The sequence below is a fragment of the Manis pentadactyla genome, chromosome 2 (genome assembly GCF_030020395.1).
Source record: "Manis pentadactyla isolate mManPen7 chromosome 2, mManPen7.hap1, whole genome shotgun sequence".
Classification (NCBI taxonomy): domain Eukaryota; kingdom Metazoa; phylum Chordata; class Mammalia; order Pholidota; family Manidae; genus Manis; species Manis pentadactyla.
Window position 1 is genome coordinate 194,422,355 of NC_080020.1, and position 18,756 is coordinate 194,441,110.

Consider the following 18,756-nt stretch of genomic DNA (forward strand, 5'->3'; position numbering starts at 1 on the left):
AAATGGGTTCCGCCATAGGTCTAAAAGTAACAAAAACAAAAATAACAGAAAAAAAAGCAAAAAGCAAAATGAAAAAATAAAACAAAACAAAACACAAAACAGGCATATCCCAGGATTACAGTATCTAGGTCTGAGTATAGCGTGTCCTTTCCCTGTGCTTTGTTATCTAGGTGACAATATCAGTGGATGGGATTCTTACCACAACGGGCTACACACAAGAAGATTATACCATGCTTGGGTCTGACGACTTTTTCTATGTTGGAGGCAGTCCCAGCACAGCAGACCTTCCAGGGTCACCAGTCAGTAACAACTTTATGGGCTGTCTCAAAGAGGTAAATATCACTGTCACCAGAATCATTCTTAACTCATGATCTCATCATTTCAGATCCAGACTCCAAGTCCCTTTGCTGATGACCTGATGTTGGTGGAATCAAATGACACAGCCTTATATGCAGTATTCTGCTGTTGTTTATATAGGATTGGGGGAGGAGGGTACTCATGGAACATTCTGAAGGAATTAAGTTCTTTTTTGGTAGTCTGTAACTAATTCACAATTAAGGTTTGCATGGGCAATTAGGTATTAACTATAAAAGAAAGTAAAGCACAAAGAAATATTGGGTTGAGAGTTAAGCTAAATGATTTGCTCAATTCTACATAAATGCCTTTGGTGTTACTGTGTACAGTGGCAACTTGTTTGAACATCACAGGAAAAATGAAGAAAATATCAGGTTAAAAGAGATCAGTAATTTCATCCTCCATTCTCAGCTGTCATTATCTGTTGTAACTTTTTTGATAGGATTGGAACTTACTGGGGCACAAGGGTAGAAAAAGCAGGAAGCCCTTGAATTTCAACTTGAATGAATACTTTTCCATAAAAGCTGCCTATTTTCATTAGGATACAACCCAGCTTCTTTTGGTTGCCAGACCCAGAGATTCCTGCAGTATTTAATGGTGTAGACTTCTAAAATGTTATGTTCAGTAAGTTTGAATTTATTAATGATTAGCCATGTGTGTTGTTGTGGTAAGAAGTGAAATACTCTGGTTTATTGTAAGAAAAAAATTATTCTAATCATATAAACTTGATTCAGGTAAGCATCAGTGAAAAATGATCAGTGCTTGAGTTATTTTAACCTGTCTCGCATTTATGTGAACATACTGGATGCTACATTGCTCAATATATAGATGTATACAGAAGAGTCCTAAAGGGAACTTAAAAATGCTGTAGTTTTAGTAAATACAAGGAGATACTGTTCTGAAAGGCTGAATGTAACCATACTTTGTGGTAGGAGGGATTGATTACCTTTCAGAGAGTAACTTTTACTCTTTACAAATATGTAGTATGATTCAGGATTGTTTAAAGCTCTGTGGGCATAATAAAGTAATTATTATTATTATCATTATTTTAATAATATTACTGACATTTCCTGAGTGCTTAGTTTGTGCCTGATGCTATCCTGAGAGCTTTATCTCCACATTATAGGAAGCAATTTTATTATCTGCATTTTTCAGAAAAGGAAGCTGAGTTTTGGAGTAAGTAATTGAGAAGGCCCCACCACTAGCAAATATTAAAGCCTAGAGCTTAATGGAGGAAGTCTGATTTCAGTCTTTTCTGCTCTTAGCCACCATAATATTCAGTGTCCCCATGGAAATGTTTGTTAGAGTCCTTGCCATAGAAGACTGTATAAATTAAACCCTCAAGTTTGTTACAAACCAAAACAATTTTTAGAAATGTGTAATAGATTGTGAGCAATAAGGTATTAAATTGTGGGGCCCAGCTACACTACGCACATTTGAGTCCAAGAAAGTAAAGTGAGTGAGAGATCTAGTAGACAAGGAAGATGCACAGAAAAAGTAAGATTCTGGGGTGGGAGTCTTGAAAGATGTTTATGGTTTGGATAGGCATGGGGGTCAAGAATGTATTTCACATTGGGGTGAAACATGGTCAAAAACAAAATTTGATTTCAAACCCCCTTCTCTTGATGGGCACAGGGGGAGATTCAGAACAATACCCCACCCACCCACCCTATTTCTTCATTGCACTATAAACAAGCCAACCTTCCATTAGACCCTAGGTCCTGCTTTACCTCTAGAAAGTCCTTCTACGGACTGGGAAAAGGAAAGGGAATCCAAGGATCTCCAGCAGAAACCAGAACCTAGTTAAACAACCCTTTTCTGTATTTTATAAAAATCATGAGGTTTTCTGCAATAAACACCCAATGTTAGCTGAGCCTTATTGTCCTTTCACAATTCAGCATGGGCGAGGTGACTTTTTGGTGTATGAAGCTGAAGTGGATTGCCTTCATCTGAAATTGCAGTTTCTGATTAATATCTTAAATGTTTAAATGTTAATGAGTAATCAATACACCATAGAACTCATCTCTTTTTAGTCCATCTTCAAAACACAAAAAGCACTATAGCAAACACAAGTCAGGTGATCTTCCAGGTGACATTTAATGGGAAGCTACTGAGTCCATACAGCCAGGATTCACTCATGCTATTGTCTCTCTAGGTTTTGAATAGACACCACCCCTCTTTACTGACTGGGCACTTCCTACATCTCTCTCTTCCATAGCCTGGGGAATGTGTTTGGAGCAAGTACTACCAGTTTTTCTTAACTCTCATCTCTTGCACTTTATGTCCTCCTGACATATTAGATGGTGGAAGGATACAGACATAATCAGCCTACAAATCAAGTATAGCTTAGTTGGAGGGCTTTTGGATGGTTCATGGTTTCCATTCATGTCTGAATGAATATCTGTTTAGAATGCCCTGGCTCTTCCTATTACTAAAATGAAATTGTGATAAAATATCAAAGGTTTTAGGTTAAACCACCTTCTATCAGATAAGTGAGCTTTGCAGAGTTACTGGAAAAAGAGGAACATACCTATGTTCATTCTCACCACACCTCTCTTTAACACTAAGCCCACGTAAGACTTCATTATATCTTGGGATTTCTGCCTGTAGCCTGTTCTTGTATGAAACCTTAATTATGGTATCATTTATGGCTTATAACATTTTTATTTTCAATCTATCACATAATACCTCTTAGGATGGTGTCCTGGGGGAGGACTAATATATATACTATACTAATAGCAGCATGTCTGAAGTCACAGAAGAAATTTTGGAGTGTTAGAATAGGAAAGATCCTGGAAATCATTCTCCAAGTCCAATCTCCTTATTTTGGAAATGGGGAAACAGACTTAGAGAAGTCAATTGACACATCCAAGAGCAATGAAGGATAACAGGATTAGAATGCAAAATATTATCAGATAAAATATATTTGAATGGCTGGCTCTGTTTCATTGTAAACAGCAGCCAGCAAGGTACAAAGCTAGAGATGGCCTACCACTCTCACTAATTAACATCATTCTTTAAAGATTAAATAAAAGAATCATTCAACATGATGAAACAACCCATAATCTAATGTTCATTAGAAGCTATGAGGGCTTTCCCAATATGGCATTTGACAATACCTATTAGAAATGTGACTCAGCCTACATATAGAGCAGCCAACCTTCATTAAGAAAATTATTATTAATTATTATTATTATTTTTAGTGATTATCAAATTTCAAAATAAAGTAAAATAACTTCAATAAAATTTGGCAAAAGCTAACCTAGGCTGCATATATTATTTTGTTTAAAATGATAGGGTACTTTGAATTTTTAATAAGGGAATCAAAATACTGTAAAAAAATTACATTTTATCATAAATAAGTAAAAAAAATCCTTGGAGAAATGTTTGAGCCCACTGAAAATGACTTTCAAGGATACGAATTTGAGAAAAGGTCAAGGTAAAAAGTAGCCTACATCTATGAAATTCCTAGAGGATAATAGGTTCTTTAAAATGATGCTTTCTAAATCTGATTTTTACAAATGTGGTGCTAATCATGCTTTGGCAAAACATTTGTTTATGCTCCTTGCATTTTTGATAAGATTGCATAAAAACTAAAATATGTATTACTTAAAAGTTATTGATCATTTTTAATTAAATTAAAATTTTCTACCAAGCAGCTTTTCAGTGACTGGCACAACTGAAGAGAGAATTGTAGGAACTTGCAGAAAGATAAGTCATCGTGTCCAAGAGAGATGCTTGTAGTCTATTTGAGGATTCCTACAGCCCTGTCCATTCACCTTAGACAACTTGGAAAGCATTTTTCTGTAGAAAAGTATCACAATGATTTCTAAAGTGCTCATTAGAGATTTTTTTTTTAATCTTCATAGATGAAAATCTCTCTAATGTGTGTTTCTACCCCAAGATTTTGACCATGAGGGCTTCTGTAGTAAATGCCTTACAAGGAAAGGCCATGCTACTCCCTCATTAATCTTGCCTCAAAATTTACTCCTGCTACTATGCACCTCATAGAGTCTCTGTGCCTCCAAAATGCTTTGAAACATCTATTTCCCTCCTGCAAAGTGAAGATTATTTAACGTAGTTTGTTAGTAGGGACATGAAACTGAAGAGAGAGGAAAGAATTCTATTCAATAGAACCACCGAGACTCCTTTATTTGAAGTTTGTTTTCCGCCGTATGTACCTGCTGGAGGTTTTACAATCCGTTGCTTGAGTGACTGTGCTGTCTGTGTAAGACAGTTTGGAATACTGCCACTTAGAGTTTCTCAGGATGATCCTAAAGAAGGATTCCAGAAATAAATAAGTAAGTGAAATGCTAGAGGGAATTAAATCCCTAATGAAAATTTCATCAACCTAATTAGATCTGTGCTGCCTTTAATTACACTGAGAAACTTTCAGCACTAAAAATTTGGAAGATGCTAGGAGATGGATGACATTCAAAAAATATGCAAGCCTTTATGTAGGCATTTTCCCCACTGTGAAAAAACAGTTGGTTCTGACCTGTAATCAGCCAGATCTCCTCTGCCATTTGCAGAGGCCAGTGTTGTAATTTCCACAATGTACCAGTATCAGCACTGGAACAAGGTACACTATTACCTTCTTGCAAAATATTCCTTAGTTCCTATCTTTCTTCTTTTGAACAACAGAGAACTTTAGAAAATTGTGAAAGCTTCTCAATTTACCCTCTTCTGTGGTAGTACCAGCTCATCAAATGTGCATTGTCAGGTGTTCTGTCTTCTTTCCCTCATTGCTCAGAGAAAAGTGTCTTTTACATGTAAGAACAAAAGTCCATGGCAGGGTTTGAATTTTAAGTTATATTTTTCCAATTTTGAAATAAAAGGCTTTGTGATCTGTTAGAGAAATCTGATGTAGCAGAAATGTCAGCAGGGAAGGGAATCTTCACTAATGTCTGTGAGTCATGCAGTTTGCGAGGAGAGAGGACTTCTTCAGTTGGAAGGACCTACTCATATGGGCTCCAAAGTCATGATTAAACACATTGCTCCCCAGGTTTCATTTCCCTCACACTCTTCCTTTTTGGGGTCCATGCTGCCTGTAGATACCTTTTGCATCTCCTCTGTTATTATGTTGTCATAGTCCATATATATGCGGGTAGCGTTTGCAATTGATTTATGTTAACCTGTCCACATGCCATATTCACTCTTCAAGCAAGAGAACTGCTCTTTGCACTCCCATTTCACTTCTTCCTAGATATTCTCCTTACAAACCTATGTATTTTTACTCACTGTATTATTATATAACTAGGGATAATACTACCTTAATTATGTTTGGTAAAGTGTCCTCACCTGAACTAACCATTTTAATTTAGGTTTTACTAAGCTCCCCATAATCATAGACTGCAACAAATTACAAAGAAATTCCCATAACACCATGATTCACACACTGGCTGAAGGCTGCCTCCCTAAAGGCAGGGTCTTGGTTTAGTGACTCATAAGAGAACTTGGTTTAGTCCAGCTAAAGGTGAGACGAAGTGGCCCACAGTGTTTTGGGCAGAAGTTCTGGTCTAGAAAGAATATAAATTTTCTCCACCTGACTTAAAACACAAGAAGAGAGTTTGCTTTTAAAACTTTAAAGAGAAAAGAAGGATTTTGTGGGAATGTCAAAGAATTTGACAAATCCTTTTGTGCTGTTAACCTGATTTACTATAGGCCCTACCTAATATCTTCCAGATCTGGGAAATCTGAAATGTATTTCAACTCATCTGCTGTAAAAAATTGTCAGCACTAAAATGCAAACAGAGGTCAATTACGCTTACCTGCTTTCATTTGCAAAACTGCCGGCCACATATTCTTTTAAGTCAGAAATCCCCCTTTCCTTTTAAGGATGTCTTCCCAAGAACCTACATGAGGTAATAATAACAATAATAATAATAATAATGTCACCATCATGCAGATGAGGACTGGGATCTCAGCAGAACATATGCCATGCATGGTGGGGTTGGACCTTGACCTTGAATTTCCATTCTTAAGTTGAGTATTCAGGTTAGCTAGGGTGCATTGCCTGAATGAGATCATCCAAACAGATGCCAGTGGTATAAACTCAGTGGTACCTAGTTGTGCCTAGGTTTGTACTAGGTACTATACAAAAGGGTATTAAAAGTTAGAGCTATTGCTGAAAGGGTAAGGTGGTTGTATATTCTAGAGTAGTAATAATAATAAGCATTTTTTTTATTTCTTACATAATATCTACAATATCCAGCAAGCTACCCAACAGGCTTGTGCCTGAGGACATCAGCAGCACAGCAAAGATAACAACTTATATTTAAAAAATAAATTAATGAAACTGTCTGAAGTAATTTGATATTCAGTATTTCAAACATTAACAGCAAGGGAGCATGGGAGATAAAACCAATTTGTGTGTGTGAGGACTGTGGCATTTTATCTTTAGTACAGTTTTTATTATTAAATTACAAGGAGGTGTACTATCATTTCATTCTGTGCACTGTAGGTTCAAAGGTAACTTTCTGATCATGACAATAGTTACACACTAGTACTATCCCTATCTGACAAATGAGAACGTGGAGACAGAAGGTAGATAACTGACCTGGGAGAAAACAATTACTAAGTAACAGAGCCAAAATCTGAGCCTAATCGTCTGACCACAGAATCCTCGCCTTTAACGGCTGCTCTGCGTTGCTCTTCTACTCATAGCGCAATCTCATTTCTCTTTCCTCATTCTCAACATTTTTATCAAGCTAAAATTAGATAAAATGAACTTTATAGGAACCTTGAGGAGAAATAAAACATAAAAACACAGCCTAGATTGCTAGGGTATTAGAAAAGGAGGTGTGTAAAGAAAAGGGAAAGAAACAGGAAACATTTCTTAGATGCCCAGTTACACAAGAGCTTTCAATGGGATTTTCCTCCTACAGTTCTAACTGGTACCATGTTAACTCCCTTAACCTCTTCTCAGCTCTAGCAGCCTACCTGCTGTTCCTCCTCTGAGGGTATAAATAAGATAATATGCCCACCATAAATTTCTGTACTCTGTAGCCAACTCAATGAACAGGGATGCACAGAAAACACATTTGAAAGTATTTGTCAGATTTCTATAAAGTATTGGCTTCAAACATTGCTAAGAGTAAGTTAACTTCTGTGCATTGTAGCCTTAGGGATAAGGAAAGCAAGCAGTTGAGGCAGAAACCAGGCATTTTGCCATAGACACTCCTCTTTGAGATTGGGTTCAGGGAGTCCCATCTGCTCAGGTCCCCAAGGAAGTAGAACTCAGCTCTTTAGTCTATAAAGCATCTGGTGAGTTCTTGTCTAAAATTCAGCTTTCTGAACACAGCAGTCTCCCTTCCAGGGGACCCACAGATTTTTATTTCCCATCATTTTCAGCAGATGCCCCAAAGCCTGGAACTGTATCAGCAGTTGGTATAATACATTGTAGTGCTTTCAAATATCCAGCTAGCATAACATGGTTTGGTAAGGGGTTCAGGGACATTTTAATTCTCAGGACTTGATACATTTTATAGAATATGACATTTTTTAGCCCAGCAGAAAGCATAACAAATGATGGCTAAGGCTACATATCCTCTTAATTTCAGTGCACACTGAGATTACCTTGTTTAAATGGTTCCATTTGCTTGTGCATTAATACTTTCGCATGTGCATTCAATGAGTCAATATTAATCAATACCTACTATGTGCCAGACTTTGTACTAGACAATGGGGACACATAGAATAATAAGACAATGCATTTAGGAATCTAGAAGGAGAGCCTGACAAAGAAACCAAATTTACAATGTAAGTTCCTTAAGTGAGACATGAAAAACTGCTGTAGAAATACAGCCAAAGCTGTGATTAATTTTGCCAGAGGAAATCAGTAATACTTCCAAAGGGAAGGTGACAAAGTAATCTGAATTATCCTCTTTCTCTCTCTTTGCTCAGCCCTATAATGGACATATTATATGCAACTGAAGCACAATGAATTAGTTCCACTCTCAGAATTGGAAAAGAATAGGAAAGATAAAATGGTGCAAAGGATTAGAAAACATATTACAAAGAACAAGAAAATTAAAAGCTGCATGTAAATGCGAGTTTGTACTTTACCAAGCTTGAGCCATATTTTAAAAATCTGAAGCCCATCCAAAACAAAGTTAATACTTTGGATTTCATCTTAATTTCTATTATGAGATAATATACTTTTGTCTTTAGTTCTTTGGATCAAGTACTATATTTGGAAGAAAAATATTCCCACACGTGGTAGTTGATCTTTTTTTCAGGAGAATCATCACTAGTGAAACATATTTAAAACAAATTAATTATTTAAAATGAAAATAATTCTGTCATTATTTGGAAGGATGTGATTTTCAATAATAGGAAAAGGAGATTTTTATCTTTGTTGAGTAAATACTTTGTGCACAGAGAAATTGGTGACTCTGGGTGTTCAGTTTAGTGCCACTTGTATTCCATGAGCATCACTATTCCCGAGGCTCTGTGAGGTACCTGGAAAGGTAATTAAGTTGACAGAGGTCATCTAATCGAAGTCATGATAAGTGAAATGTCCTTCAAATATATATGTTTTTCTGAACCTAAATTTCTAAATAAGAAATAAAGTAGGATGACAGTAGCTGGTTATAGGTGCACCACCAGTAGTCAGAGTTGAATTAAATGTTTGGTTGAGAGAATAAATTGACCTAATGTGATAATATTTTCTTCACCAAGGTCCCAAGGCCAAAAGGTGTGGTCATCAAAGTTTGAAATCAAACCTTCATTATCATTACCCTTAGTTATTATTTAATAGCTATTACTTCATTTATGCAAATTAACAGATTTAGATAAAATTACATAGAAATTATATAGAACAATTTCTAAATAATAGCATATAACTAAAAGCTGTAAATTTAGGTACTTTAAAAGGAAATGAAGACCATCAGTGACTCTTAGCCCACTTAGGGATTTACTACACAAGCTGTGGTCTGTAAAGCCACAGGATCAATATCATGGGAGACTGTTAGATGCAAATCTTCATGCTTCTCTCCAGATCTGCTAAATCAGAATGTACATTTCAATAAAATTCCCAGGTTATTTCATATGCAAATTAAAGTTTGACAATCACTGAGCTGGAGCATCTCAACAACCATATTTTATTGACATCATTAACTATAAGATGCACAAGGATGTTATGAATCACTAAACACTGCCAATTAGCCTAAGTTAGAATGTACCTCAGCTGCAACTCAGATCCAGATTTTAGAGATACTAAAATATAAAACAATGTGCAATTTTGTAACTCAGTAGTGACTCTGAGGCTTATAGCCAGGCCTTGGTATCAAAAAGTGCTGAGACCTCAGGAAACTCCCCCAGGTCAGTTCCCTCCAAGCCCCTAGATGGGCTCGGCCTTCTTTCCTGTGATGGACATCAGGGTCTTTTCATCTGATTACACGGAGGGCAGATAATCCACCAGGACACAGGCAGGGCCAGTCCCCCAACAGTCTAACTATAGGGCCAAATGCAGTCTTTTTTTTTTTTAAATAAGGTATAGTTGATACACAATCTAACATTACTTTCAAGTAAAAACACAGTGGTCCAACAGTTACCCATATCCTCAAATCTTCACCCCAGCTAGTACAGTGACTGTCAACATAGGAAGATGTTACAGAATCATTGGCTGTATTCTCCTTGCTGTTCTACCATTCCCCTGACCAACTTACATGATGGTTGAGAATTTTTGTGCCTCTTTATTGCCCTCGCCCCTTCTACCCACCCATCCCAATCCTACCCCCGTGGTAACCACTAGTCACTTCTCAGTATCTATAAGTCTACTGCTATTTTGTTCATTTTGTTTTGGTTTTAGATTTCACAAATAAGTGAAATCATATGATATTTGTCTTTCTCCACCTGATTATTTCACTTAGCATAATACCCTCTTGGTCCATCCATGTTGTGGCAAATGGCAAGATTTCTTTCTTTTTAATGGCTGAATAAGATTCCATTGTGTATATGTACCACCTCTTCTTTATGATTCATCTACTGATCAGCACTTTGGTTGCTTCCATATCTTGGCTATTGTAATTAATGTGGCAATAAACATAGGGGTGCATGTATCTTTTCAAATCAGAGATTTTGTTTTCTTTGGATAAATTACTAGAAATGGAATTACTGGTTTATATGGTATTTCTATCTTTAGTGTTTTGAGGAACCTCCACGCTGTTTTCCACAGAAGTTGCACCAGGTTACATTCCCAACAACAGGGGATGAGGGTTCCCTTTTCTCCACATCCTTACCAACACTTGTTATTTCTAGTCTTTAGGATAGTGGCAATTCTGACTGGGATGTTTGGTGATGTGGAGCATCTTTTCATGTGCCTATTGGCCATCTGTATTTCTTCTTTGGAAAAATGTTCAGGTTCTCTGCCCATTTTTTAATCGGGTTACTTGGGTTTTTTTTTGGAGTTATATGAGATTTTATATAATTTTGAAGGTTAACCCCTTATTGGGTAAATCATTTACAAATATATTATCTAATACCTTTTTGTTCTTATGGTGTCCTTTGCTGTACAGAAGTTTTTTAGTTTGATGGAGTCCCACTTGTTCATTTTTTATTTTGTTTCCCTTGCCCGAGGAAATGTGCCCAGAAAAAATTGCTCATGCTTATGTTCAAGATATTTTTTTCCTGTATTTTCTTCTAAGAGTTTTATGGTTTCATGTCTTACATTTAGGTCTTTAATCCATTTCGAGTTTACTTTTGTAAACTACATTCTTTCATGCAGCTGTCCAGTTTTCCCAACACCAGTTATTACAAATGCAGTCTTGAGATGAGTTGTACTTACTGTCTAAGCAGTAAGCTTTTGCCTCTGAAAAAGTTGGAATTAAGCCCATGGCCATTAAAGTAAAATGGTTGTGTGTTTTAATAACAATTTTAAACTAGGTCTCCTAACCTTTATTTGATTTTTAGAGTACTGCTTTCATAGCAAAATTCTTTCCCTTGCCAAAATGCTAAAAATCACTGTGTGCAGGTTTACTTGAGTTAATTAACATTTTGCATAGTAATATCCTTAAGCTGAATTCCATATACACTCTTTATATATATATATATTTAGGCCATGGTTTATATACGATTATTTTACCATTTCACAATTTGATAACTTAAACAGATTTCTGTGTATTCATTTACATTTTAACAATTTTGTAGTATAATTGGTTATGCCCTAAAGGAAGTAAACTCTTCCTTGGGTATAAATTAGACAGTTGGGGATTTGAAGCATTAAGGAACCATTTAGGGAATTTCTGCTTCTGCAACATGAATTTTAATAGGAGCCCCCTAGAGGCAGCTAAGTATCATGGCACCTGTCTAAACGGAAGCACACTCAGCCTGAGATGTCCTTGGTGATTAAATGAACAGAGATGCCTTTAACTGACATAAATAGGAAAACCATTGATCCCAGGAAGAGTGTGAGGTGTACACTTAAGTGATGCTCGTAAAAATACAACTCTTTCTTAAAAGATGTGACTGCAAACTTTGCAATAGAAAGAAGGAGTTATCACAGATCCCTTCAAAATTCTTTAAGAAACCAGATATTTTGGCATGTTATAGCTTTCTCCACCATCTTCCTCTAAATTCAATCTGTAATTATGGGCTATTTGTTTTTGAAAATATACTCAAACTAAATTTATTTTGCTTTATTGGATTAAATTAACACTGATAATACCACCATTTACCCTACCCAGAGAAATGCAGCCTTTTTTTCACTTCTCATGACTTTACTTGCACTTTTAATAAATTCTTTCTTTTTGTCATTGAAATATACATAACAGAGGAAGCAATTAAATTTGAAGTGAGATATCCAGAAGTGTAGTGTAAGTAATAGGGAAGATTTTTTTACATTCGTATTAGTTTTTTGTTAAGTAGTGCTCATGATCCTTGAGTAATAACCCTTCTAAATGTGTTTACTCACCAAGCCCTCGCTGAGTGCCAAGTACATTTCAAGCACTGAGTAGATGCCAAATTTACAAATATGGATGAGTCCCATTGCCTTGTCTAGATTCCAAAGACATTTAGCCATCAAAATTAATTTCAGTGCTTTTATTTCAATAACAACCAAAAAATGTATTAAATGACCACCATGAAATGGGCCTGTGTGAGATGCTAAGTGAGGCTAGAAAAAGAATAAGACAAACACCTAAGCAGTGAGGGGCCTTTATTCTGCTTTTCTGCCTCACCATGGGCTTATTACCACCGTATGGCGCTTGTTGCTTCTGTAAGTATACCAATGTTTGATCAACTGAGGTTTCTCAGAAGATTATGTGCTAATACCCTAGGACATCCACTGCATGTAGTAGTGCTAGTTATGGAACATCCTTGAAATTAAGAGAACAGTTACTCAAGTAATTTTGTGTGATCTGTGGTTCAGATGAAGACTGGTTGAGAAAACATGAAGGATGGTTGTCTTGGTAGCAGGATGGTGACTCTTACTTCTTTAGTGCTAGAACCAGGGGTGTAGTTGGTGCTTTATAACCCCCGAGTAGATTGTTTATAATTACACTCAAGTGAGATAAGTTCTATCACCAAGTTCTATGCTACATTCTAAGGCAACAGTGTTTGGTGGGTGGTCAAGAAATGTTAGAAAAAAAAAGTCTCCCAGGGAGATCATATTTGAGATTCACATTAAAAGGGAAGGAGTATATCTCTAAATGAACAGGGTGGAAGATAAAATGTTGAGACAGAGGAGAAGTTGGAGAAAGGGCATGGTTGTAAGAGAACATGCAGTGTGTTTGGAGAATGTCTGGGGTCAGTCAGTATTGGTAGTAAAAGGATACAAGGAAAAGAGGTGAACAATGATGCTAGATAAAAATTGAGGAACTGATGTTGAAAATGGATTAAATGATGATAGGATATGACTGCTGCAATGGTTGAAATTTTGTGTATAAGGGTCACCTGTAAGTTTATTAAACTGCACATCCCTGTCCCCACAGTTTCTAATTTAACAGTGGGCCTTCATGTTTAACAAAAATATGAGGTGACACAGAGGCAAATGATGCAAGGCCTTTAACAAAGGCTGCTGCTGTTGTTAACAAAGGTACCAGGGGGACTTCTAGAAAGTTCTGTCATAGGACCAGAATTTAATAGGAATTAAGAATCAAAAGACCCTAAGCCTCCAGGCAAAACAAAACAAAACAAAACAAACTCAAACAGATGAAGGGAGATGTGTTACGGGTTGATGTTGGGCAAAGGAAGAACCAGGGATACCAAACAGTCCAGAGGTATTTCAAGGTAGGATTGAGATGACTTTATGAGCTTTGGAGAAGATGGAATAAAAAATATGGAATACCAGAGAAGTCTATATAGTTCTACCAAAATAAAGCAACCAAATCAGATACTATTCCTCAGATTAGTGTTAAGAGGTGTGGGGAAACATGAAAGCAGTAAGAAAAGTAACTTTCAAGAAGCTAAGTTTTGATCATTTGGACTGCACAACTCTAAAAGTTGACCAGCACAATTTAATTCACATCTGTGAGCACTGGGTTTTTCACCTGTCAAGTGAGGGGGTTAAGCTTTGTATACTCTAAGTTTCCTTCCTACAGTAAGTTAAGTTCTGAGGTAAAATGCTCTATGGTAGTCATTACAAACACAAATAAACATTTTCTTATATAAAGCTATCTTAAAGGTTTATTCTTAGAAGTCATCTAGCCAAACAGGTTCTAACATATCACTCAGTGACTAATTATCCTGAAAAGATTAAAAAAATAGGAATTTTCCACCACCACCACCACCACCACCTCCCTGCTCAAAACAAAACCAAATAATAAAATAATCCTAAAACCTAAGAAAAAAATGTAGGTGTAAAAAGATTCCTATCTGTCTGTTTAGTTTATTTTGTTCCTTTTTTCCTCCCCACACTCTCCACCTCAATGGCTGGGCAAAGCATCCAGAAGCAGGTGGTCAGGAAGCAGCACAAGTATGAGTGTCTAACCAGGCCCTTGAAGACTTTCCCAGGCAACCACCTGCTTTAATGCTAGCTGCTCAGCATTCCCATGAAGTTTTACAGTTTTCCATCAAACAAACTTCATTGTTTCAAACCTGTAGCTGGTCCCACATTCCAATCATAGGGCATATGATCAAAACACTTGGTGTTGTAAAAAAAATTCAAGATACCAGATATGTTTCTACTGCTACAAACCTCCCTGCATTCTATAAAAGGTGGATGGCTAAGCTCTGTGTGCAGTTGCCTTGTAGTACATTTTAAATAATAATTTGATCCTGGAAGAGGAATGGTGCTTATAAACAGGTAAGAGATCACTGCCAAAGAGTTGATTTTAAGAATGATCCCATTAGGAGCTGGCTTCTAGGTAAATTTGGGTTGGAAATTCTTAGCATGGGCCAGGGAGACATCAGAGGCTGGCTACGTCTTCTGTTCTACGAAGGAAAGATTCTCACACCATTCTATCCCTGCCGACTCTAGGGTGGGACTCCACTGAAGGACATAAACCAGAGACAGAGGAGCCATCTCTGCAGTGGGTCCTATCTTCACACATGCTAAGCAGAGTGTAAGCGTGGGAAGAGCTGACAGCTCCAGTGGGAGAGGGATGAGATTGAAAATGTGGTTCCTCTTAACTCTGGGTCGTCATAGTCTGTGTCCTTGTTCTCCAGAATCCATATTCCCTTTTATTATATTAAGAACAGAATGTGTATCTGAACCTTCACTAATTTTATTAGGAAGGAAGTAAAGAAGGGAGGAGAGAGAGAGACTGAGAGAGGGAGAGAGAACTTCTTTTTGATAATCCTCTTTCTTAGTGGGAAAAACAATTAAAAAATAAGAGCCACTATAAAAAGGTACATGGTGATAAAAAGAAAAAAAATTCTGAATGGTGAAGAAGCCTGTAAAGATAAAAGTAATGCTAAAATGTGGGGAACTCTATGGAGATTGAAAGAGAAAAATAGGAGACATGATTTAATCTAACTTTCAGTGGAATTTCCAGGATGCCAAAACCTCCTCTGAGGAAGAGATAGCGGAAGATGTTCACTCTCTCTTTTCTGTCTATAAACTTGGAATTTTATTTACGTATTTACTTCTTTGGTCCTAATATCACATACCCAATACAGTACATGTGCGGTTGTCTGCATTTTCTATGGCACCTAATTGATGAATTCCCCAAATCTGAATGAAATTAGGTGGAAATCATTAAATCTTGGCCATTCAGATTCCCCAGTCTTTTCTATAAGGACATGAAATATTAAAGAAAAAGAAAGGGTTGGATCATTTAGTCCTATTAAAAATGAAGAGAAAACTGAGGAGATAGTTTTGGCCTTACTGTTCCCCACTAGTAGAGAGAAATAGATCTTATAATTCCTGTTACCTGTTTCTCACAGAATACCTTCCCCCATCAGCTTCAATATTTTTATTGATTCCTTCCCTAGCTTCATGGAACCAGTGAGCAATGCAAATATCAAAGATGTCATAGTTCTGTTTAGTAACAACTGATTCGTGTCTAACTAACCAGTGAGATAAAATTGCCTCAGGGCAAAGAAAGAGCTAAACCTGTCTTATGCAACAATATAGTTTTCATGCTATTTAAATACACTCTGATTTGTAATATGTATGGAAGGCCTGGAAAACACTGATGAAATTGAAAGGTTCTTTTAAATCCAGGTCAACATTGTACAAACTTACCAAAGTCCACTTAAAACACATGTTAATGCACAATAAAATTATCAAAAGTTTTAGAAATATATGGGGATAAATTGAAGATTCAGACTTTTACCACTCTTCCTATTTCTTAGGCACATTTCAAGATGAACACTTTGGACCTTTTGGAACATCTGACTTTCCTTATAATTCCATTGCAGAAGTCAAGGTCCTGATTTTTTGAGAATTAATCTCATAATCATTTGAGTTAACTCAAGCCTTTGGTATACTATAACTGACACATGCATAAGAATTTCTGTTGTTCCAGTAGTGTCCTAAAAACCATGTATCTAGTATGAATGTCAAACCTAGTATCAGACCATTTGATGGGTAGAACCAAGAGTTAAATTCTCAAATGCCTAAACATGTAGGCTCTTTCTAGCACTCTGATTGAATTTCCCTACAATTTCTTTCTTAGAGAGTCATGTTATCCAGAATAACACAAACATCAAATGTTAACATCAGAAGGAAATACAGGGATGTACATCATAGTGGTTAGAAAAAAAAAAGCCCTCTAATGACACAAATGAGGAAACCAAGGCTCAGAAAGATCAACTAACTCACCCCAAGTCTTTGCTGCTGTTATTATTATTGCAAATATGTTTTTAGTAAGTTGAGTACCCTTGATTGCAGACAGTGAAATCTTCAATTTAAGAAATTAATAACTATCCACATTTCCCAATACTTCTTTCCCCTAATTTTTCATTTGCAGATAAACTTAGAATGCGAAAAAACATTTTCCCATTGTGAGTTTTCAAATGTCAGAATCTTTTATGTCATTTTTCTCTTTTCTTATACTTACCAGAACATTAATGATCGCATGATGCTACAAGCATCTCTCAAATTAACTTGACTTTCTTGTCTGTCATCATCTAACAGAAAAGTTTATCAAGTGGTGTTGAAGAAAGGCCATGCTACAGGCACTCCTCTAGAAACTGTCCTTCTAAATAAAGTTGTGAGCTTTTTCAGGGTCCATAAAATGTCTTTCACTTTTGTTACTAGTCCTTAGCACAGAGAGTAAAATTTAGTATTTTCACTTAGAACTTCCCATCCCCAAATTTCTAGTCTCTAATCATGGCCAAACTACAGTTATAGTATCTAACTGCAATGATGTAACCATAAGTAATAGAACTCTAGTTAAGCAGCTATTTTATTGTGTTCTTACCATTTTCAGAAAATAAATAGTTCACTTCAGCTTTTCTTTTTTTCTATTCATTTTTTTAACTTTTTCAACAACATACTATATTTGAGAAGTTCTTTCTTCTTGCCTTTGGAATCAGGTACATCTCAACTAAATTATTATTTTTCTTCATTTAATCTAAAACTCTGTCTTGGTAATTTGCAATATTAATTGCTCATATAAGCAATCAATCTGTTTTCCTCTGTTTGGTTTTGCATCCCTGATTTTCTGATATGCTTTTCTGCTTTCTTTCAATTAGGTTTATGGTTATTGAGATGTCTAAAATCCACCCCACCAACTGACAAAACAATTATTCACGTTTTCTGCCCTGTTTAAAAATGCATTAAATTTCTATCTCAAACTGGAATTAAATTGCATTTTCTAGCTTCTTAGAAATCATCAAAACATTTCTGATGATTTCCTTTTCATCACCACTTGTTCCAACCCCAATTAGCAGGACAAATTTCCCAATCATGCATTCCCTGTTTTGATGAAGAAATTATTACTTCGTTTCTGGGATGCTGACTCATACAATTTTTAGTGAAGCATATTTGCTCTGAATTACTTGTTTTTCTCATTTCTCCTTATCTTAAATTTCCTCTTTCATGTAACAGCCCACCTCTGCCCCCATCCTGTCTTTTGAAAAGCCAAGTACATTTATTATTATTATTATTATTATTATTATTATTATAACATTATAATCTTTATGTCAAAAATACTTATTGGATGTATTGTACCTAGCATTGTGGGAGATATTCACAAACTTTCCTCTGCAATAGATTACCATCAAACTGGGAGGCAGAGTTAGAAAGGCAAATGTATTTGACGATTCTGGGAAAAAGGTAGTGGAGTAAGAAGGCAAGGCAAAAACCTCCTCCCAAAAATCACATAGAACATGAAGATACAGCAAATACAACTAACCCTGAAAATGACCTGAAGACTGCAGAACTGACTGCCAACACTGGGGAAGAAGAGAAGACCACACAGAAAATGGTAAAGTGGCAGTGCTGAGATCTGACAGGACCCGAGCCCTCCCCATACCCCAGCCCACGGGCAGGAGGAAGAGGAACAGAGTGGGGAGGGAGTAGGAGCCCAGGACCGTGAACAACTGGCCCTGCAGATCTGCTCCAGGAACACGAACCCACATTACATGGTGCTCTGCTGATTAGTGGAGCTGGACAATAAAGACAGGTGGGACACTTGGGGAGGCTAAGATTCCAGCCACATGCAGAGAACAGGCATGCTCTACCAGCCCCCCGAGACAGGAGCATAGCAGGTAGTTTGAAAGATTTCCCAGAAGCCAGAGCACCAGAGGGACAAGGGTTACACAGAACTCTCTGCTCAAGAGAAAGGGTAGGTGGGAACTCTCAGGAACCCCAGAAACTCCATCCCCCTCACTGGAATGCAGCCCTGAGCCACCTCCTTGTTGCATGCAGCCTGCAGAAGGCCTACTTGGCCTGGCAGTGGAGTCAGACTCTGTGGCCAGGCAGGCAGAGGGAGACCCTCCCAGCTTTCTCACCCTGTTTCATACCAGCTGGGGAACTGCCTGTAGTAGCCAGACTTGGGAGCTCCTTCCTCC

General features: G+C 36.9%; 1 protein-coding gene across 22 annotated transcripts in view; it reads left to right on the forward strand.

The window, feature by feature from the left end:
* The window catches only part of NRXN1 (neurexin 1), a 1,068,016-nt gene that overhangs the window by 399,421 nt on the left and 649,839 nt on the right, over positions 1-18,756 (forward strand). For 21 of the 22 annotated variants that reach the window (XM_057497214.1, XM_057497215.1, XM_057497222.1 and 18 more), the window contains one exon: positions 171-332. In XM_057497214.1, coding sequence (XP_057353197.1) covers positions 171-332 — 162 coding nt within the window. Of the gene's footprint in view, positions 1-170; positions 333-14,773; positions 17,069-18,756 lie in introns of those variants that run through there. The other variant, XM_057497228.1, reaches the window with a different exon arrangement.